The 22950-nt window shown below is 44.5% G+C and overlaps 1 protein-coding gene across 1 annotated transcript in view; it reads left to right on the forward strand.

Annotated features, from left to right (window-relative positions):
* The window catches only part of RARS2 (arginyl-tRNA synthetase 2, mitochondrial), a 205974-nt gene extending 183279 nt beyond the window's left edge, over positions 1-22695 (forward strand). Inside the window, exons 17-20 of the mRNA XM_069235558.1 lie at positions 7280-7375; positions 9827-9901; positions 10686-10749; positions 22259-22695. Coding sequence (XP_069091659.1) covers positions 7280-7375; positions 9827-9901; positions 10686-10749; positions 22259-22345 — 322 coding nt within the window. The 3' untranslated portion in view covers positions 22346-22695. The remainder of the gene's footprint in view (positions 1-7279; positions 7376-9826; positions 9902-10685; positions 10750-22258) is intronic.
* Positions 22696-22950: the final 255 nt, after the last annotated feature.

The raw sequence follows: 22950 nt of genomic DNA on the forward strand, positions 1-22950 counted from the left end.
TTCTCTATATCTCTCTTTTTTTCCCTCACTCCTCAGCAAACCCCCTCCAACCTCACCACTTTTTCCTAGACATTAACAAGTGCCATCCCATGCACACGATTTACATGTACCCGTACCTCCATGTTTGGCTTCTGCGATAATCCTCCTGCAAAAGATGTGTAACTTACTGTCTGACACAAAGTTAATATAAAATTTGGAGATATTCTCTCTTAATACCCTCCAAAACTATTGAGTAAGCTTTCCCTCTCATGTGCAGAGTATCTGGTATTTTGTAAAGGATCTCCCTTTTTTTAGGGATTGCAACACTGAAAGCGAGTCAGTTTCTCCATCATTAAACACTTTGCTGGCAGTTTGATGTCAATCCTGTTCGAGCCTATGAACTTACGCACATTGCTTCTCAAAAACTGCCTTCCTTATAACCTTAACATTAATTGCTGTAGGAGTTCTGCAAGCATTGTCAATGAAGCCAAACAAGCCGCCATAATGTCCACTTCCTTCCAGATAAGGTGGCTTTAGAGTACCTTGTGAGAGGGCCACCATGAGCTACTGTTCTGAAGTACAAAAAAAGGAAGCCTGAATCCAAATCATTATAGAAACACCTCTCCATTACACATTTTAAAGGAAGAAAAGCACTCTGAAGGCATTTTATCCATATGATGCCCCACTCGGCCAGCCTTCATCTCTTTGAGACTGCTCACCTTGTGAATCTTTCAGCAGAAAGATTCAGTGTGGTGATGGAGGGGCAGCTCCCTCCAGGGGCTGTCATCTGGCACCCTCTGGAGGTGCACCCTACTGCCTATGATGTGCCTCTGTGCCTCTTACTGTACTGTGAAAATTGTATTGAGTATCACCAGGTTCAAGCTGCTGCAGTTTCATTTTCTGCACTGAACGTACCTGCCTATCTGAAGCTAGCTAGGATATAACAAGTCAGGACAAGTGGTTGCCCGAGATTTGGGGCACTAGGTGCAAACTTTATCCACATGACATGGATATTCAGAATAACAGATTATTGAGCCATGATCATGGCGCAGCTGCGTTTCCGGGGGGAGGGGGGTGATGAGGGAGGCAGAGGAGGGAATGGGGTTGGCCTAAGTGTACATTTAAGGAGATGTCAGTGGGCACGCGCCAGGTGGAATGCCGCAAAGCCTTATCACGGATGCACCGCATGAGCCCAGTCAGGACAGCATGGGGATAAAACGTAATGGGCGTTGGTGGAAGAGGAGTATATCAAGAGCCACTAAGAGAGAGAAAAAACAGAAGATCTGGGGATGTGTAAGCCCTGGACAGCAGCCCGCCTTAAGATGTTCACTAGGAATGTGCCATGATGGAGACCCACAGAGGAAGGGAGGGGTTACGGGAATGAGACACCGCTTTGAGGAGAACTGGAGAAGTGGCCTCAGAGGTCAGTAGTTATGGGAACATAAAGGGGAGCGGGAAATGCGGAGCAGGAGAAGATGAAGAAGAACTGAGGGCATGAGACAGGGATGGACCTAATGCTGAGAGAAGATGGTGGAGTGTTATAGAGAAGATGAACAAATCAAGACTGAGCCTGGGGAGGTGGAGGTGCAGCGACACAACAAACGTAGTAGAAGATTCCGAATCTCTTGATACCATCATAGTGTAATGTGAGTTACGAAGGGGAATAAAATCATACCTATGTCAGTGAATCCACTCGTTGTGGCCTCATTAGGTGTCAACCTCCTTGTCTAACAGACTCTATTAGGGGCGGGCACTTGTGTTACCTTTATCCGTCTCTGGCTCCTTTTCCATTGCCAGTTTCAGGTTGTATGTTAGAGAGCTGTAGGAAGTACCCAGACCACAAGTCCAATCATAGGTTCCAACCCTGGCCCTCTCATTCCACTTTTCATGACACTCCCATTGTTCCTAAAACCTTGGTCACTTACTCTGGCTTTTATGGAGCGGTCAGGGTGGCATGCCTTGGTGGTGAAGGGACAGCAGTACTTTGAAATGGTTTGATGTTAAGGTGCTAAATGTATTAGTGACCTTTGCGTCATAGGCTGAGGTGATCCATCCGGCTCTCCAGCGAAAGCAGTGCCCTAAGATTGTATTAAAAGTGTTGGTGAGATGAGATGAGATGAGATGAGGTGAGGACACTTAGAAAGAAGTGCAAAAGCATGTATGCAACATGGGGACCGCTTTAGACGGGGCAGCGTGTATCTACAAATGTGGGTCAGGTGTGCATCAGTGTCGGTCTTTCAGAAGGGTGTGGAGGGGCGAACTGTTTGTAAGCGAGAAATGAAGGTTCGTTGGTAAGAAAAACAACATCGAACTATAAACCATACCTCTTGAGTGATAGTGCCTTGCTTGTCCCTCTCATTGTTGTCCCAGCATGACTTATAATCCGCAGCAGCATTTAGGTGGCGCCTGCGGGAGACTGCATGTTAACTCCATCTAAAGGCTTAGGCCTATGTTTTACTCCTTACTCCTCATTACTCAGCAAGGCGAAGGGACAAAAACTAGGTAAGGGCACAACTCTGAACTTCACACAAAGACAGTCAGACACACCTCACACAGGCCATATGGCAGATAAACCCTATTCTATCAGAGGGACTTCTAAGGAGTGCCACGCTTCCTGTATGTAAATGTCTTTAGACGCTTCATCTAGGGCATCAGGTGCTATATAAATATGGCAGTGTAACCCAAAACATGTGCATTTAATGCAAAACTGATGGACCTGCTTGCTTAAAGAGACTCGGTGCTCTAGAATTCAAAATGCAACTTTCAAACTAAAATTGCATATTGTGTTGGCAAATTGGTAACAGAGACCATGTACTGTTAATTTTAAGGTATGCAGCTTGATATTTACAGCACCGGAGTTGTTGTTACATAGCTTGTCAACTGTAGCTAAAGTAAGAATAAGGGAAATGCTTGTCAGTGCTTCCAGTGGGCTGGAAAAGGTGGGGGTTATCTAAAGTGGTTGTGGCCAAAGACGTGTACCTAGAAATCCTTCCTAAGAGCTGTGGCCTATGTATTTATGGGTGAGGCTTTAAACATGTCAACTAAAACCCCCTGCTTTACACAACGAGCTCCCTGACACTATTTAAGTGCCCATGGGTACAGGTTCTGTTATTGCATCCAGACATTCAATCACACTAATAAACGTATCTACCTAAAACGAGCCTGATTAATTTGAGCCGGAGGTTGCAGGTTGGGCCCACCTGCACTCATTTTTGGGGGCCAGCACATATTTTTTCTCTTAAGACTTTGACCCAGAACACCGGATAGAAAATCACAAAAGAGGAAAAGAATGAGGAAGATGAAGATGGAAAAACAGGGATGAAAAGGAACCTAAAAGAGTGAGATAAAGGGGTAGGGAGTGTCTGGTGGTGGATGAGCAAGGCATGAAATGGAATCAAGAACATGCAGCCTTGGTATTTGGCGCCCCGCATTCAGAAGCCCTGGTCATTGGCTTCAGAAAAAAACTTTGGCTCCTGGCACATTTTCTTTTATAAATTAAGCACTGATTGCATTGCTAACATATGGAATGCCTTATGGGTTTTTACAGTAATTGTTGCGAAATTGAAGTGTGTTTTGTAGGAAGCGGGCTCTCTATATACCAAAATAAGGCATAGTGTGCACAGAGTCCAGTGGATCCCCATAGGCTTTGCAGAGGCTAAAGTAGATACTAATGCTCTCTTTTGTGGTAGTGTGGTCGAGCAGTTAGCTTTATCAGAGGGTAGTGCTAAGCATTTGTTGTACACACAGTCAAGAAATGAGGCACACACTCAATGACTAACTCCAGGCCAATTTTTTTATATATCAAAAATATACTTTGTTACTTTATTTCACGTACCAAAAGAAGCTTCGTTGCAGGTAAGTACAGTTTCAAGAATGTATCACTTTCAAGTATCAAATGTACTTTGTGTGAAAATTCACAGGTAAAACAGTTAACAGATAAGTAATACTTTTCAGTTTCAAAAGTGGACGCATTGCAGTTTCTCATAGAAAGCAATGCAGTCCTAGGGGAAGAAAAGTAACAACACAATTGCCAGGTAAGTACTCTACTTACGATCCCAGTCTTGGGTGGTTAAGGTGTCCACAGGGCAAAGTTTAGGAAGACACAAAGGGTGCTCCACCAGCAACCCAGGGCCGGCCGGGTTCAGAGCTCAAATTTGGTGTTGGACACCCAATGGAATCCTATGGAGACAGGGGGTACTTAGAATGAAACAGCTTGCATGTAAGTACCCATGATTTCAGGGCACAGACCTGGGGGGTTTAGATCAGCACCGGGGGAGCCACAGATCAGCACCAAACACACACCCTCAGTGGCGGCAGGGTGCATGGTGCAAACACAGCGTTGGGCGACCAATGCTTTTCTAAGGGGGAATCTCAGGGGTCACAAAGATGCCGCAGGCTTAGTTCAGGGAGTCAACTGCTGGACAGGTAAGTAGAGCCCACTGGACATTGCTGGACTGGGTTCAGGGGTGCCCCTAAATACTAGATTTATGGGCATTACTGGGTCAGTGGGCAGTAGCCCATGGATACTGTCCCGGATAGTGGCTACACCCTTCCTGTGCCCACTCCCATTGGGGAGGGGGACACATTCCTAACTCTATTGGCTATCCTCCTCCAAAACAAGATACAGGATTGTGCAAGGAGGGGCTCATCTCAGCTCTGGCCACCCTATGGGTGGTCCCAGCTGAGGTGGTCACTTCTGGTGTTTACTAATTTACCTGCCGGACCTGCCGCAAAAAGTGTGGCTTGGTCGAGGGGTTGTTAGGCATCTCCACAAGCTGGAGTGCCAAGGGATAGTGTAACAAAAGGCAGGAGCCTTTGAGGCTCACCACCAAGAGTAGTAGTTCCTGCAGGAGGGAGGGTGCAGCACCTCCACCCAGAGCAGGCTTTGACCCTGTCACCAGAGAGCACAAAGGCTCTCACCCCATGGAGTCAGAAATGTGTCTGCTAGTGGCAGGCTGGCACAGACAGGTCATCTTTGCACTAGAGGGTTGGGTGAAATACAGGGTGCATCTCTAAGGTGCCCTCTTCGTGCATTTTTCAATTAATCAAACACTGGAATCAGTGTGGGTTTATTGAGCTGAGAAGTTTGATACCAAACTTCCCAGTCTTCATTGAAACCATTGTGGAGCTGTGGAGTTTGTAATTACAAACTCCCAGCCAATGTACTCAATATGGCCACACTGCACTTACAATGTCTAAGAATGGGCTTAGACACTGTAGAGGCATGTTGCTCATGCAGCTATGCACTCACATGTGGTATAGTGCACCCTTCCTTAGGGCTGTAAGGCCTGCTAGAGGGGTGACTTACCTATGCCACAGGCAGTTGTTTGTGGGCATGGCACGCAGAGAGGGGTGCCATGTCAACGTTACCTTTTTCTCCCCACCAGCACGCACAAGCTGCAATGGCAGTGTGCATGTGTTTGGTAAGGGGTCCCTTAAGGTGGCATAATACATGCTGCAGCCCTTAGGGACCCTCCCTGGCCACAGAGCCCTTGGTACCACTGGTACCTTTTATAAGGGACAAAACTGTGTGCCAATTGTGGAAGCAATGGTACAGTTTAGGGAAAGAACAGAGGTACAGGGGCCTGGTTAGCAGGATCCCAGCACATACTCAGTCAAGTTAACATCAAATATCAGGCAAAACATGTGGCGGGATTGGTGTTTTGCTTTCCTTTATCTTATGACCGAGCTGACAAAACTTCTCTGGAATGCACTTCTTAGTTTAAAGAATATATTTATTATTACTTCACCACGACGTTCCTGAGAGACTAGATTAGTAGGTTGGAAGCACACGTTTAAAAGTGGTCACAGCAATGAAAGGAAAAATATATAAAAGTACTTCTCAATTGCAATGTACACAGCAAATACATGTGATTATATTATAGCATAACTTCAAAGCAAAGAAAAAAGTCAAAATTCATCACTGTAGGGCCTATCAATGCATGTCATCTTTCTCATGCCTGCTAATTGATGACTCCCAAACGGGAGGTCAGGCAGCTGATGTCCGCTCCTGACTGAAGTCTTGGAAAATTTGCCTTTGCTGCTGCCCAGGGACACAGTTTTAAAAAGCCTGCTAACAGGCCCTTCCTCTAATAGTCAAAACATGCTGGCTACTGTATCACAGTGGGAAAAGAACAAGCATTGGAGAGTGGCCAAGTCTCCAAGCTCACTCCCTCCCAAGGCTGGATAGAGAGGAAAACACAAAATATACGCTCTCTTATCACGCTAGGGTTCGGAGTGAACACAATACGAAAAACACAGCTTGGTCTACCATGTGGAAAAACACTGCTCATCTGCAATGTCTCCACTGCAATGTCAAACTCCACGATAAAGCCAGTAGGCAGAATGTAATGTCTAATGCCACGTTAAAACCAAAAGGCAGCTAACCTAAATACAAAATGTAATGTCTAATGTCACGTTAAAGCCAATAGGCAGCTAAACTGAATACAGAATGTAATGTCTAATGCCATGTTAAAGCCAATAGGCAGCTAAACTGAATACAAAATGTAATGTCTAATGGTGAACATTGAACAACTAATATGCGCAATGGTGAAACACAAAGCCAGTGGTCAAACACAATTAATGGCGTAACAGTTGGGGGACGGGAATGCAACAAGGGCCGAGTTTCCTACATGTTTTACCAGTAAAGTTATGGATACCAGTATGGGTAGAGAGCGATAAGTTTCAAATTCAGCTTTTCATCACAAGACCTTAAAACCCTGTTGGCTGTTATGCATGGTTAGCTTCCAGCGTGTGCACATCCATTCTTGAGAAAAGCCCTTGGAAGTCCAAGCATACGTACGTGCAGGTCAGCGCTCAATTGCTTCACGTAGTAATAGCAGTAAGGGCTATACAAATATTACAGTACAAAACTGTCCATCCAATGTGTGTAGTGACTTGAGAGGTCAGTTTACGTGGTTATTACATATCATACCAAATCCTGCGCGTTAGGCACAGATTTACAGCCCATTAGTGTCGAACCTGCTTCATCATTAAATGATGCGTGGAGTTTCAAGACTAAACTGCCGCCCTGGGTTCCAATCCCTATTCAACACGTGACTGAAACGTGTGATTCAAGGCATCTCTTTATTACTCTATGTAGCTAGGAATTGTGAATAGGTGTCAAATGTGCAACCATTGTAAATGTGTCAAATGTAATATCTCTGAACTGTAAATGTGTAACTCCACAATGGATGTTACCCTGTTAGGTTTGGGTCTATATAAATACTGAAATATGTCCGCATTGAAATGAATTTTTCTGTAAGCTGTTTAACTGTGCTTTTTTCTCCTTGGGATTTAGCATAGACCGGATGAGTGGCTACAGAGAGCTGAACGATTTCAACCCCTCATGTTTGCAGGAGCCACAAGCCATTTCTATCCTGCAGCACCTTCTCAGGTAATGGCTTTGAAACTGTAGCCCTACCAGTTACATAGTGACATGTTCAGCACGATGACACGTATACTGGGGTAGGAGATTAAAGACCACTTTTATTTCATTCCACCCTTCATCCTTTACTATGATGATTCGCTCGTCAATTTAATTTCTCACCACCACTAAGCAGCCCTGCCAGCTTTCTTCTCTCCACATGATGGATAGGTAGCCACAGATCTTGGGGGTCACATGGCTCTATTGTGGGCACTGAACCTCTTGTTAGACAGTAAGTGGACTGCTGTCTAGGCCCCTTTACTGAATCACAGCTTGAGTAGTTGTAATCATGCATGTCTTGAGCTTATCGCCCTTTGGTATCCTGGTTTGCAGGCCAACTAATAAATATTAAGTTGAAAGCATGTAGTAAATATGCTCACGGATCTGCACGCAGTATGATTATCCTTTTTTAGGTTGAGCGCGCAAGCACTCTGACCTGTTGTAATCTATCTATGGGCTTTTAACCACACCTACCGCACGCCCATCTCTTATCACTCGTTCATGTGCTTGTCTTTCAATAATCATTAATCATCTTTGGTAAATGCTTTACGTTTGTCCCTCCTTGGGGCAGTTTTGTTATCGCCTTGGACATCGGCCCTGTTACATGGATAATTGCACGTTTGCCGATACGTTTGACTGCAAGCAAACTTCTTTTTCTTTTTGTGTCTCTCCTTCACGCTCACGGCGGCCGTGGCACTTTGAATTGGCTTGCTTATGACAACTGTGTTATTAATTTCAGCCCTTTTTTAAGTGACACACTATGACTATGTCCACCTGTGCCATGCATGCAACTGTGATAAGTTGTTTTTAAAACCTACTTCTGTGGCAACCACGGATGTCATTTAGGGGTTGCCAGGGGTTGCAGTTGCGATCCCTGGCTTGCCTTTTGTGACCCCTGGCACTGCATTTGTGACCCCTGGCCTCAGAGCTGGCAAAATCAATGCCACAAACTTTGGGCAGCACATGCTTATTGACATCGCTAAGGGCTTCAATTTCTTGTTTTTTCAATGTGTTTATTACAGTAATAGTGAATAATAATCACTATTATAATACAAATTGAGTCCAATTAGCTGGAATGTGAACCTTCCCCACAGCTGAGGTAATTCACAAATACTTTGAAATGTATGTTGTGTGGAGGTGAGAACACATTTAAGGGAGAGAGAGTCTTTGTATGTGTGATCATGTATGCATGTGTAAGCACGTGTGCGTGAGTGAAGTTAAAGGTCAGATGGTGTGTGATGTCACTTTCACTACCCCGGCCTTTTGGTAAATTGACGTTCATGGTTGCAACCGATATTTTTAGTTTTGGTTCATCCCAAAGGCTCCTAATATCACCTGTAGCAAGAAGAATACCACGCATCTGAGATCAGTTTGACTGGCATGTAACCGCTCTCTGATCCACGAATCCAATCACCCCCTATCCTTCCCATGTGCCCACTCTCTGTTTTCATTAAGGTTCTGACGTGAACCTGTAATTTCTTCAGCCAGGACACTGATAAGAAGGTAAGACTGACCCTGACGTCAAGATAGGTGACTACACCCTCCTTGAGCATGACTGACAGACGGAGACTGACTCCCAAAGTGGCACGTTAATTTACCAGACCCAGAGATCTGAGCTGTGCTGGGCGGGTTAAGGCAGACAGATAACCTAAGAAAGGGTCTCCGACCCACTCCAAGGTCCGATTCGTGAATCCTATATTTTGGTCCCAAAATGTCGTTATAATAAGTGGCCTATATCCAGTGTTCTACCACAAAGCAAGTCGTCGTTCAGTCGTCTGATACGTTTAAAAACGTTTTTTACACCAGCAAACTGACCATAACTCTGCCTTGTTCTTATCTCCTGATGACCTGTAAATTTCCAAATTCATCTTTCTTCTCCGGCCCTTCTGATCCAAATAATTTTACCTTTAACTCCTTCATTCCCGACTCAAATACGTCAGCCCCCCAACATCGTATTACATCCGCATCCCCTGCTTGAAAGTTGGCACGCCCACCGGTTGTGGGAGAGCTGTTGCTGATTGGCTAAGCACGGTGGCCTCCTGTCTCTTGCTAACCGCTGTCTTACTGTTAATGTTGCTGTGATGCTTCATTACCCCTTTACTCGCAGCCACTTTTAAGCAAGCATCACACCTCACAACTCTGTATCGCACATCAACACCACATCCACTCCGTCCCGCTACAAACCACTCTGCGTCACGCAGTTCAGAGTTCACACCACACCCACTCAGTATCACTCGGCTCACACCACAAATCTTGCACGTCACACCACAATCGCATTGTATTGCACATCACACCATAGTGCAGCGCACTGTTAATCTCACCCTACAGCAACCCATGGACATGAACATTCATGGGAGGCACATTGTAAAGTAACTATTCTTACGTATTTCTATCTTTATGTATTTGTCTATTTATTTTTAGATATGACGAGGTTATTAACAAGTCTTCTGAGGATCTCCAGCCCAAACATATTGTCAACTACCTCCTGACTCTCAGGTGATTTAAAACGCCTTATTTATATTGTAAGTACAAGTAATCTCTGTTCTGCAGTCGACAAAGAGCCTTCAGCCTATCTGTGGACCTCTGTGGTTAAGTTCCCTTGACCGTTGAGAAACTTTACTCACTTAGAGATACAGGCGTATCAATCAATGCAGGGCAATGTTGGCTTTACGTGGTAAGGGGGAAGACAAATTAGTACAAAAGAAGGAACAGGGGACACTTTCTTAAATGTATCAACGATAATAAACCATAACCTTGTTTTAAGTTTGCCTTAACTCGGTATACTGTTAGGCCATGCATTGTTTCAATATGGAAAGTACTCTGGCATAGACAGACTTCACGCACTTGACTCCTAGGTTGGATGGGCTGTTCTGAGCCAAGTCCCCAAAAACTTAATGGCAATAAGATTTTGCCTATTGCTGAATCTGAACAAAAAAAGGAGTGTCTGTTAATTGAGATATTGCGTAAAAAAATGATCAGTAATTGAATTGTCTAACAAAACATACCCGCATACTTAGCATTATTTTTCCTTGTAATAATATAGCTTGCTTAAAGAAAATCAGGAGTGCAATCACTCGTTGAATCAAGATGCAAACCTGTAATACCAACATTCATGGCAATCACTTGACTGGGGCCTAACGCCCGATTGAAGGTCGCCTTTTCTCAGATTTCCCTTAGTGTTATATGATAACGTGAACAACACAGAATGTCAAAATATTAGGAGAGGTTAAAAGTGCAAATGGTGGCATGTGGTAAGTTAGCCTCTTGCTCTTGGTTTCAGCCATCTTGCAGCGTTGGCTCACAAGACCTTACCTGTGAAGGGCAGTACCCCGGAAGTAGCAGAGGTATGTTTATTTAATTTTTCTTCATCGTTGTGCTTTATCTATTTTTACCAACACATGCGGGAATGTTGCACTGCATTACAGTGAAGAGCAATGCCAACGTTGATAGTTAAACCAAAAATTAATACAAGTCTTCCTAGTTTGCAGGTATGTTTTTTAACTAGTGTTTTATTTTGTTGTGAGCCAGTAATTTTAGTGAGTAGGAGTGTACAGCTGATGGCGTGGTGGATTTTGGTCCATTGCAACGATGTCCTTTGTATTTAGGAATGGATTTTGCAGCACTTCTGTTTCGATTTCTCTTTTAAATAAAACGTCTGATTACACAACCGTCATCAGATTCATTAGACAGTGTTCTCAAAGCAAACATTTAGAGTGCAATTATACAAGAAACTAAAATGAGTTTAATAGAGCCTCATATAAATTTATCTACATATTGTGGTACTTTCTGTAGCATTGTTGCAGGGTATTATTGGTGAATTATTGGGAAGAACTGAGCCAATGTAAATTTAGAAAATCATACATCAATTGCAACCCAATGAACCAAGACAAGACCTGGCCTTTAGGTCGAAAAACCTTCATGAATAGTCCATTGTGACATCTTGCCTCCTTTGTGTATATTCTAGACTGACCTTTTGTTTTTCTGTGAAGGGTGCCTCATGTCTCTAGATCCCTACAAGATGTTGCTCATGTTTTGTGTTGTCACATCACCCTGTTGCAGAGTAATAACCTCTGCTGGACCGCCTGTACCCTCAAAGTAGGTCCTTCACATCCGTCTCTGCTTGCCGTGCCATGGTTTTACATAGGGTATGCAAGGAGACCTCGTCATGAATGGATGGTGTTCTCTTAGTGAACACATTGCGTGGTTTCTTCATCCTTGGGGTTGCCCTGGAGCCTGTGCCTCGATGACCCCATAGTACTTTAACCTGTGTTTAGTTGCTGGACTGCAGCCCACTTTCCACCTGGAATACTGAAACTGGTTTGACCCTGCACGTCAAAGATTCACCAGACACCCATTTGTTTGAGAGTGCAACCTAGCGGATTTTATGAAAGTTATGTGCTTAGACACTTTTCAGATGAAGTGTTTGTAGAACAGTACACCTTCACAGTTCAGCTTCTCGGATTAGCTTTTGATCTACAAGTCAGAGGTACAAATACATATGTAAATAATGCTCATGTTTCTTTGCATGGTGGACGTTTTCGCATTGCCATGTGAAGGAGTCTGTAGAACTTTGAAAGCTAATGCATTGTACCCTTGCTCTCAGTCTGAGGAACCTGGAATGTTTGACTTTTTAGCCAGGACTAGCACACATTTTCTTTCTTTGCACAAAATGATTTGGATGGCAGAGAAGGTAATTCTTACACTTAGGTGAAGTTTCCGACATGGGAACCTTGACACTTTTCGGTGCAGCTTTCTCCTTGTATTCCCTAATATGGTTATTTTCGTTCTCCAGGACTTTTGCTGACTGCAAACGTGACTGTGTACACCTGATATTGTATTTCAAATCCTATACTAGTTTGTTTGTGCTTCTTTCCCCAAAACAGCATAAATTTAATCTGTTAGGTGGTTTATTTCTCCCAATTTGCTCTTCATACTTGCAGCCCGGTTCTTATGGGGTGGAGTCACTTCATAACATTTTTGCATTTACATTCAGTCACTCATTCTTGTTTGAATTATGAATTTCCTATAAACCTCCATAAGTACAGTCACTATATAAGGCTACCTTTGTGAACAGGTCATAAAGTCTACAACCACCTCCCAGCCAAAACAATTTAATAGCCAATCCATCCTGCAATTGACTCCTCATACACATCCTATTGATACAATTTTGACAAAATGCAGAGCAACATGTTGTCTTGATTTTCTGAGTATCTCAACCCTTTGTAAAGAAAAAAACATGGCCTCGTACTTTTGTAATATTCAGCCTCTGCTACTGGAATTAAGTATAGAAAAACATGACTAAAAGGTTTGGCAGGTTCTTTTTTCTGATTGTTCTTTCTAACCATAGATTCCCCACCTTTAGAATATTCCCCAGGCGCCAGACTGGGTCCAGAAACATTACATAGCAGGGCGTCCAGGTGCCACTAGGTGGCAGCATGTGACTCTGCATAGGCTTTGTTCCACCCAAGACATGACTGAGCAGAGCTGCCTATAAGCGCCCTCCTGCTCACCAATGTCCGTTTCTTTCTTTCTGTGCCTTTGAACGCAAATCTGGAACACAGCTCTCACTTTCATCAGTCTTCAGTAACTTTCAAATCAAAATCCAGGCTTCAAACCATGCCATGACTGCAGAAAACAGATGCAGGTCATGAACCCTCACAAGGTGTTTCTTTGACGTTTGGGCTCAGGCACAACCCCACACTGGGCAATGAGTGCTCCCTCATGCACACAAAGGCTTCCATGACCTTTGAAGCAAAGATGTATGTCACCAAACACAGGAAGACGTCATCTGCCTCATGTAAGTCCTGCTCTTGCTCTAAGTTGAGGGACGGACCTACTCATGCAAGAGGTCCTCATGGTCAAGGTCATACAGTTATCTCGAAGTCCAAGTGAAAACATAAGAAGTCGAACTAGAATTCAACCTCATCCTGCCACTCTCTATCAAAAGAGAAGTTGGGAGGATGTAAAGGTGCCAATCAATCTTGCTCCCAATCTGCGACTGAGGAGCCGATTCCACAGTTGATCTTGATGTGCCCGAGCTTCCGGCTGATTGGCGACGCCGGAGCAAGCCATTGCCTTTAATGAGGCCATGCTGTGTATCTTTGGCACTCTTCCAGCTCCCTCTGGTGCATCCTTGGGCCATGAGGACTCGCACAGGCCCTCAATCCAACTACCACTGGTGGATCCATGCTCGATGGTGTCTGACCCCCTTGCAGAAGCCTAGGGTTCAGCACCAACATTGATGCAGTCTTCTACAATGGCTCCAAGACCCAAGTTGGCCCTTCCTTTATTGAAGTCGGTACCAACACCAGAGGTGAATCTGATTCTAACGCCAATGTCTGACCCCCTAACCGACATCGGCTAAACACTGAAAGAGGTCACGCTCTGAATCTGCTACAGCACATCGAGTCCCCAGCATTAACTTAGTCTGATCCTACACGTCCACTACTTCAAATGCACCCTCAAAGGTTGCATTGCCTATTTGGTTCCGACTCTGATCAGAGCTTGCCACAATGAATGAGAAAAATCCACCCCTCACCCCACCCTCAATCTTTATATGGACTATGGACTTAAAGAAGGCCAGTGGGCTTGATACAGGGTTGAATTTGTCTTTTGGGCCCCACTGAAGGAGAGTGCCTCCTTTGCTGTGGTAATTCGATGAGCGGCTGAAGTCCTGGACCTACAGCTGTCTTCCATTAAAGTCACAGGAGTTTTGCAGCATGGGCCAGCATCATTTGAGCCATTGCTTCTGTTCAGTGAAGCCCTCATTGACACCTTAATGGACATTCTGTTCTTGTCTGCCGGTGAATAGGCATGTGGGCAGCTGCTGTAGGCCAGCTCCTGGAAGCCGCCCTCATTACCTTTTTTTTTTTTTTTTTTTTTGTTTAAATAAATTTCTTTGTTAAGTTTTGAGAATATACAACATGGTACATCGTAATAAAATCACTTTAGCATCTTCACACAATGAACACAGATCCTTGTCAGAGGCAGGTATCAGAAATCAGAGATCTAGGTTAAGACGTATCAGAAATAACTCAGACTTTCAAAGAATACAAGGTTATAAGGATTTCCTCATATCAAAAGAAGAGCATTAGATATATTTCCAGAAGTGGAGTTGCAGTATCATTGCAAGATAAACATACAATATAAGAAACAAGAACAAACGGAAAAAAAACCTTAAACTACATTATGAACATTTCTTTAACCCCATCCCCTGTCCCAATAGCTTCCAGTACTCTAAATGTGCATGGTAAATGGGAAGCTGTTTTTTATGTGTTCCTAGGGCCAAGCATTTAGATATCTTAGAGCAGTGGTTCCCAATCTTTTGACTTCTGTGGACCCCTACTTTATCAATACTGGAGCCCGGGGACCCCCACTAATTCTTTATTGGAATCCGGGGACCCTCATTGAGTCATTACTGAAAGCTGGGGACCTAATCTATTCATATCATTTAATTTTCTAAGCAGTCCTGGCCCCTCTGAGGAGGATTCGCGGACCCCCAGGGGTCCCTGGACCACAGGTTGGGAACCACTGTCTTAGACCATTGTAGAACATTTTCTGGCTCACCCCCGTCCTTTCCAACACCACAAGAGTCCGTTTCTGAGGGCTCTGATAAAGCATGGGTGATTGTCCACCAAGCCAACAAGGGAGTCTGTTGCCTTTGTGTCTGTGCATACTCTTCATATGTACCTCCTCCTCTCCAGCACATTCAATTGAATCCCTTTTCCAGTGTACAATCTTCGGGGACTAAGACAATGTATTGCAGTGCACCTCTTTGCCACCATAAGCCCCAATATGGCATACTGTCTGCTTAAGGCCTTTTTTGGGTTTTCAGGGAGTAAACCCAGCAACCATCCGATGATCTTCTGCGGCAGTTCCCAACCCCGTGGCATGTTTTACTTGAGAAAGTACAGCCATGCAGAATGGGACCACAAGTGTGCAGTGACAAAACAAGTGTACAAAATCTGCTTCAGTAGCGTTACATCAAGGATATTGGTGGTCCCTGTTGGGATAAACAGAATATAATCTTCTAGGGAAGATATATACCATATGCACAACATTATATTGTATTTGTTTAAATTGTGCACAAGTAGATGCCCTGTGGACCCCTCTTTGAATTTTGTACCAGTCTTTTGGAGTAGTAGACTTGTCCCAGAGATGTTGCCATGTCTCCTCCAGTCGCAGCAGTACTGTCAGTCTATCTGGACGAAGGGCCCTGTACAAATGGATTAAGAGACAACATTTGCCCGCCATATTTAACAGCATCATCACCCAGTGTGGGTATTCATGGACATCAGTGAACATTGATCATAATAACCCTCATTACCTTACACAGCATCCTACTCCAGGGAGTCTGGTGGACCAGTTTTTCACTAGCAAGGTGAACCCCAATTTATTCCCTATGTTCACCGGACAGGGAGTCAAAGGAGATTGAGGTGTTAAGAACATTTTTGTCATTGACTACACTCCAATTGAGGTTGGTCAATGTTGTTTGTTTCTTGGAATTGTACACACACCCTCTGGGACAGGACCAGCATGATTTGCCAATATTCTACACTTAAGCGCACCTGGGGCAGGTGAGGAGTGGAATTGCCATTTCTGGAACTGTGTTATTATGCTGCCCAGCTACAGCATGTGGTCCATTTTTTTGATGGTGAAAACTGGGAAATCCTATTGCTGAGGGGTACCAGTGGGGGTGCCGCCCTTCCCACGCTCCTGATGATGGGTATGAGGGTCCTACTTGATGTACTGGTCATGGTTAAGCATGTTTGCAAAACTTGGGAGGTAAGGGTCAGGTGGGTGATACGGAGGGCCCCATTTGCCTTCGGCATTCCACTTTGGGCACTTTGTCTTTTTTTTTCCTGATTGCCAGCTCAGTGTCTGTTGCCAGGTGGCAGGAGGGGTGTGAGACTCTGAGAGACCTATACCCGGATACCCCTTTTAGTACAGTGGCTGACTTCTATGACTACCTTCAGCCTGGGGGCGGGACAATTTCTCCAGTGCGCCAAAATAGCTGCAGTAGCCCGTGAAATCTGGCCATCCTTCCTGGAGGCTCTCCCAGAGTCTGCTTTGTTGAACCTAGGAGGGGGACGAAGACAAATGTCCCCCTTAGATGTAGGACCCTGAGGGAGGATTTCCCTGCCATAAAGCTTCCAGTACACACTAAGGCCCTAATTCTAACCTTGGCGGACGGCGGAGGCCGTCCGCCAAGGTACCGCCGTCAGAACACCGCACCGCGGTCGAAAGACCGCTGCGGTGATTCTGACATTTGCCCTGGGCTGGCGGGCGGCTGCCAATAGGCCGCCCGCCAGCCCAGGGCAAATCAACCTTCCCACTAGGATGCCGGCTCAGAATTGAGCCGGCGGAGTGGGAAGGTGCGACGGGTGCAGTTGCACCCGTCGCGTATTTCAGTGTCTGCTAGGCCCTGGGGGCCCCTGCCGTGCCCATGCCAATGGCATGGGCACGGCAGGGGCCACCCAGGGGCCCCGCGGCACCCCCTACCTCCATCCTGTTCCTGGCGGGCGAACCGCCAGAAACAGGATGGCGGTAGGGGGTGTCAGAATCCCCCATGGCGGCGCAGCAAGCTGCGCCGCCATGGGGGATTCTAAGGGCAGCGGTAAACCAGCGGGAGACCGCCGGTTTACCCTTTCTGGCCGCGGCTGAACCGCCGCGGTCAGAATGCCCTGCGGGGCACCGCCGGCCTGTCGGCGGTGCTCCCGCCGACCCTGGCCCCGGCGGTCTTGTACCGCCGGGGTCAGAATCACCCCCAAAATGGCATATTATGCTGGGGACACCTCTGTCAGCAGTACATGAGGGGTCAGGATGAATTCCTCGAATGGCCGTTTTAAGTTGACGCAATTCAATGTGATACACCAGGTGTACCTGTTCACAATCACTCTGCACAACATATACCCTGCTAGGCCACCCTCCTGTCCTCGATGCAACCAAATGGCTGTTGATTTATGCACATGATATGGGTCTGCCTATGCCTCGGCGAGTACTGGGATGAGGTATTGGCTACCCCTAGGGACATAGGACCAGTTGGGACGGGTGCCATTTAAAAAAAAAAAAAAAAAAAGTTAAGCAGGAGGTTCCTGATTTTGGGACTTACACTGGCCAAACGTAGGATAGCTATTCACTGGTTGTCCCTGACAGTCCCGATGTTTGCAGAATTAAAGAGAGACATGGGCGACTGTGGAAGAGTGTCATGTGTAGAAACACTACAGGGATGATAAGCTGGCAGATGACCTACGGGCCCTGGCTGTGATGCTTACTGATATTCTCGACCCCCCAGAACAATGCTTTGTAAGAAGTGGTCCTCTTTCCCAATTTGGGATGGAGGTGTGCTGAATATTTTTGGGAACAAGGACTATGACCAATTTCCCTCTTATGCAGTGACCAGCCTGGGAAACACACGAGTCGGGACCTGGGAGTGGAGGGGGGATTTCCACAATCTGTATTTGTAAACTGCTATGTTTCAATATGATGTCTTGCTGACTTATCATCAATTTATTTTGGTGTTATGTAATTGGCAATAAATACCTATACAAAAAAAGATTTGCCAGTAGTCCTGGAAGAACGTAGAGCCTCCTTGGCCCAGACCCTTCAAGACAGTCAAGATGGCCAAAGCCAAAATTTGTGTTGTCCTTGATACTACTGATTGTCTCGGATGATCAAATGCCACCAGTGTGGTGCTCTGTCACCATGCTTGGATGTGATTTCATCAAAGTGGCAATCCATCATATCTGATAGATCGTCCCTCCAGGTTCTTCAGCATGGCTGTGTCCCTCTGTTTCTTTCTGCCCAGCACCTTCCTCCAATCAGAACAGTTCTCAGAGCAGCACGTGTCCATTCTGATACTAGAGTTATGAGTGTTATTCTCCAACTGAGCCATCTAGAGGGTTCTGGACTCAGAAATAGGGACAGGTTGAGTACCATACACCTTAAACAGGGAGCAGGGGAAAACTCACCTTCAGTGAGCAAATATCAAAGGAACTGCAGTTCTACTCAATATCCAGGGAGGTTTAGGAAAAGGAACCAGTCCCACACCAGAGCTCAGTCTCCTTATGCTTCAGCCCCCACCTCACACACCACAGACACCTCCCTCGGCCTTGCACACCACTTCCTCTGCCTTGCACACCCTATGTCTGCCTTGCACACCACTAGTTCCTTTGTCTTCACAGCAGCCTACTCCTTCAGACCACAGTGACCAAGTAGCCCCAGTGACGCTGATGCATTATACCACAACCCTGTGGCTCTCTGGAATGGGGACGTGTTTATCATGTTGGCCCCCAGGTGAATCCTGACCTAGATGTCTGTCATGTGTAGCTCCCCCCCATAGACCTCCCAGTGACACCACTGCATACCACACATTTATCCAGAGGGTATTAAAACTCCACAAATGTAAGATGTGTGTGCTAAAGGAACAGGATAACTTTGTAGTCTTCATCTTTTCTGGAACCAAGAGGTCTATTGGTACTTGCTAATGCTAAACAAAAAACCTAGCCAAGTGCAGTACTGACAACTTCAAAGACCCAGTCAAGGTGATGGTAGTCGCCCATAGGGTCGATAAAAGTATATGAGGTGGCCCAAGGTAACATAATTCATATCAAGGGCTAGGTCCCACCTGATTCTTTAGTGGTTCTCACTTCTCAAAAAGAGAGTTCCAGCTGAGGTAACTGGAAATGCTCTTGCAGATAAGGAAAGCAGGAACACTGATATGACTGGGAAGCAGGTGGATGTAGTGACATCCACTCAGTGGAGGATCACCGATTCATTTGGACTACTCTCTAGATACCTTCACTGTCACCGAAAAGAGGCGAAGCACCTCCCTGAAGCTTACCCCAGAAAGGAGCAAGAAGTGGTAGCAGAAAGGAAAGTAATCTCTAGTGCACATATTTTGTGTGCCCTGTACTTCACTGACACTGGCCCCAAGGAGCTCATTACAAGCATCCCCCTGTGACACCATGCCAGGCTTAGCGTCTAAGGCTCTAGATCAGAAGACCAATAACAACTAATTGACGTCCTCTTTGATAGCAGCATCTATTCGGTCCTCAGGTCAACAGTATGTTGAGAAAATCAACGGCCACTCTGTAGACACAAACACTGAGGATTGCCTTCCACAAACAGCATGTGAAAAGAGTGCCCATCATCTGTGTCTACCCAAAGGCAGGGATTTCAACAGTAGTAGTCCTCTCACAACACTCAAAGACAGAAGTCCTTGAGAATGGGTAAATATTGTGACAGAGGTAGGGGTAGAGGTGGCTCCAGCAAGTGCTCTTCTACCTCAAAACAGTGACTCTCCCATCTTTCCCACGACCGTATACCATCTACTGGGGAAGAGTAAGGGTATTCCTTCCACAATGGGAGGTAATAACCTTGGACAAATGAGTGCACTCAGGTGGTACAATGTGGTACTGCATAGAGTTCCACCCTATTCCCCAAATTTTGTTATCGCATAATGTCATCAGTTATGTTATCAATGATGTCATAGAGCATGTCATGAGTGATGTAACATATGAGGTCATCAGCAGTGCGTAACGATGGTAGGAGCTATAGTTCCACCAGTTAACAATAAAAGGTGAATTTCAGTGGGTGTTATTTTTAGCTTAAAATGTTATGTTCAAACTGACATTTTCACCTAAGCATAATGTCAGTTTAACTGTTGTTTTTTCATATCTAATTGCAACATCACTTTAACCTTATTTTTTATAGGGAATATCCTGGGTTATTATAACATAAAGTGATTATTACCAGACTAACCCAGACACTGCTTTCATCTGTGTGCAGCGTGGGTTGGGGGCAGGGCCTGGCCTGTGGGCAGCCATACGTTGGGTAGGGTTTGGCACTGTGCACAACCCCATGTGTGCATCTAACCCCCATAACAACCCCAGCAGGCCCAGCTCAGGTTGTCTTCCTGGGTACATCGAGTTTCCAATATGACTGCAATCAGGTAGTTGCTGCTTGCCAAGTACTTACTCCACTGCTAGGTCAATGACACGTTTTGTGTTGCATTTAATTTCCCCTAAAACATCAATGGTCTGCCATTGTCACAGAAACATAACATATGCCTAAGCTCTTCCCTCTGCTGCCACATCTAACTCACCAAACCTCACTCTACTAATGTGACCTCCCACACAATCCTACTAAATTCTCCTGCATTTATCTCACCCTGCTACTATGCTCTCCCTAACCCTTCCACACACTTTTACCCCTCCGCCCCCCTTTACTCACTCCAAGCCTTTGGCTTGAGTAAATGAAGGATATACTCCCAATTAACACTTCTGGATTTCTTTCCTCCTCCACCCCTCCATTACTCCAGTCAATCTAACTAACAAACTCCCATATCCGTGGCTCAAATTAACTCATAATAATACTAAAACTGTACTCATTATTTAATGATACTAATCCATCACTAATTCTTGTTGGGTTCCAGAGTAGCGTGCTACTCATCGAAAAGCGCTTTGATGCCTCTTCAGGGGTAGTAAGCGCTATATAAATACGATTACAATACAATCTTTGAGCAACTCCTCAGACCCCACGCCCCTTTTTTGTGTCTCAATGCTATGGGTCCACAGCTTCCCCACTTACCCCAAAACTGCCACAGGGGCCTCACTTGGTCTTGCAGTGGATCCGCAGTTCCAAAGATGTGTGAAAAAATATTTAAATTTTACCTCAGGGGGGCTCCTTCAGGAACCCTCTCCCCGTTTTCACGAGGCCAAGGAGGTCAGGGTACCCCTAATCTGTCCCCTTGTATGTTTTTTTTATTTCTTCTTCCTAGGGCACAAGAACTATCTTGCTGAAGCGCATATCCACAACAATCCTCAGCGAATGTACTGTGGCATGAAATATACATTTGAACCTAAATTTCTCAATAACTACTGAACGGATTTACACCAAATCAACAAAATGCAATTTTTCTGGATATAAATATAGCTTTCTGCCAGATTTGGTGTAATTCCATTCAGCTGTTTTTTTTCTGAATTGCTGCTCATTTTTCCTCTGCAAAATTGCATTGGGGAAAAGTGTTTGGGACCTCCTCCTTTCTCTCAGCCCCCACTTGACAGATCACCCCGAACCTTTCCATGACCGAGTGGAAGTGGATAAGACTTTTTTTTTTTTTGTTAAGATACATAGAATGCATGTGTGTGTGTGTGTCGGACGTCAGCAGACCATCTTTATATAAGTATACAGTTTTGAAATGGAAAATAATTCTGTTGTATTCACTGTGGGATAATTAACACCTATTTGACAATTTCCGCTACGCTACATACTTTAGAGGAAAATTAGCACTGCGGTTATCGGCAGGCATTGTGATATCCTCCTGCAGAGATGGAGAGAAAAAAATAGTAAGAACAAGCCAGGAGCCAATCCATATAATTGTGTATTGCAGATTTTTTGGGTTGCTGAGCTGGCAATATATTGAATATGGGGAAAGTTAAGAATACGAAGTTTTAAGTACTCTGTTATATGGTTTACGTGGGGTAGACGATTTTACCAGATTTCTACCTTTTAGTTAAGGTGCAATAAAGTACTGGAAAGAAAACATGAAGCCTAATGTAGTTTGATCAGAAAACGTAGATTTACTTCTGGTACTTCTTTGTTGGCATTAACATAACTAATGTCATATATCCTGCTCAGTAGTACAAATTGTATGTTTAAGAAGTACAACTTCTTTTAAGGCTGAGAAATGCAATTTGTTTACTAGTTGATGTTTAATCCTGTTTCAGTAACATTTAAGGAACAAGCCAAATGAAGACTTTTTGAAATGCACTGAATGTGAATACTTTTGGTGAAAGGTTGGCACTAATGGAATCATTACAGTCTTTTTTTTCTATTGCTTTTCTGTTTCAGGCACGACTTCATCTTTTCAGAACAGTGTATTCAGTTCTAGGCAACGGAATGAGAATTCTTGGAATTGCACCGGTTTCTAAAATGTAACTTTGTAGAAATACAGAGAAAGGAATTCTCTTTTGAATAGTGCTAACCATTAATTAACACTAATTTGTGAGGTTTTACTGGTCACATTAACCAACGAACATTTCCAAAATGAAGAAGCGGCAAGCCCTGTGTTTTTAACGATATCATACTGAGGAGCGAAGTATTAACATAAGTACCCAGTTCTCACATTAGTTTTCATATGTACTCTCTCCTAAAATTCCACTCCTAAAGTAAACGAGTAGAATATGCAAAAAAAAGTCAATCAACAAATAGTTGCAGATTGGACAACTGATTGTGAAGATGACAAGAGAACAATTCATTTTTAATAATAAAATTAATAACATCAAATACTTATGCATCTTGCTGTTTTTAATCTGCCACGGTATTTGTACAGTGCCTAGCAGCAATTAAGGCAATATTTAATTTACCTTTGGGCATTTAACAATGGTTTTTATGCGCTATGCTGTGCTTTTACAGAATTGACGCAATCTGACATATGTATACATGGTGATAAACTTCAAAGCCAGTGCCTTAGTCACTGTGACATTGATTACTTGACTGAATGTATATTTTGTTGATATATGTTTTTGTAATCACATGCAGAA

This window comes from Pleurodeles waltl, chromosome 5 (assembly GCF_031143425.1).
Source record: "Pleurodeles waltl isolate 20211129_DDA chromosome 5, aPleWal1.hap1.20221129, whole genome shotgun sequence".
NCBI classification, from domain to species: Eukaryota; Metazoa; Chordata; class Amphibia; order Caudata; family Salamandridae; genus Pleurodeles; species Pleurodeles waltl.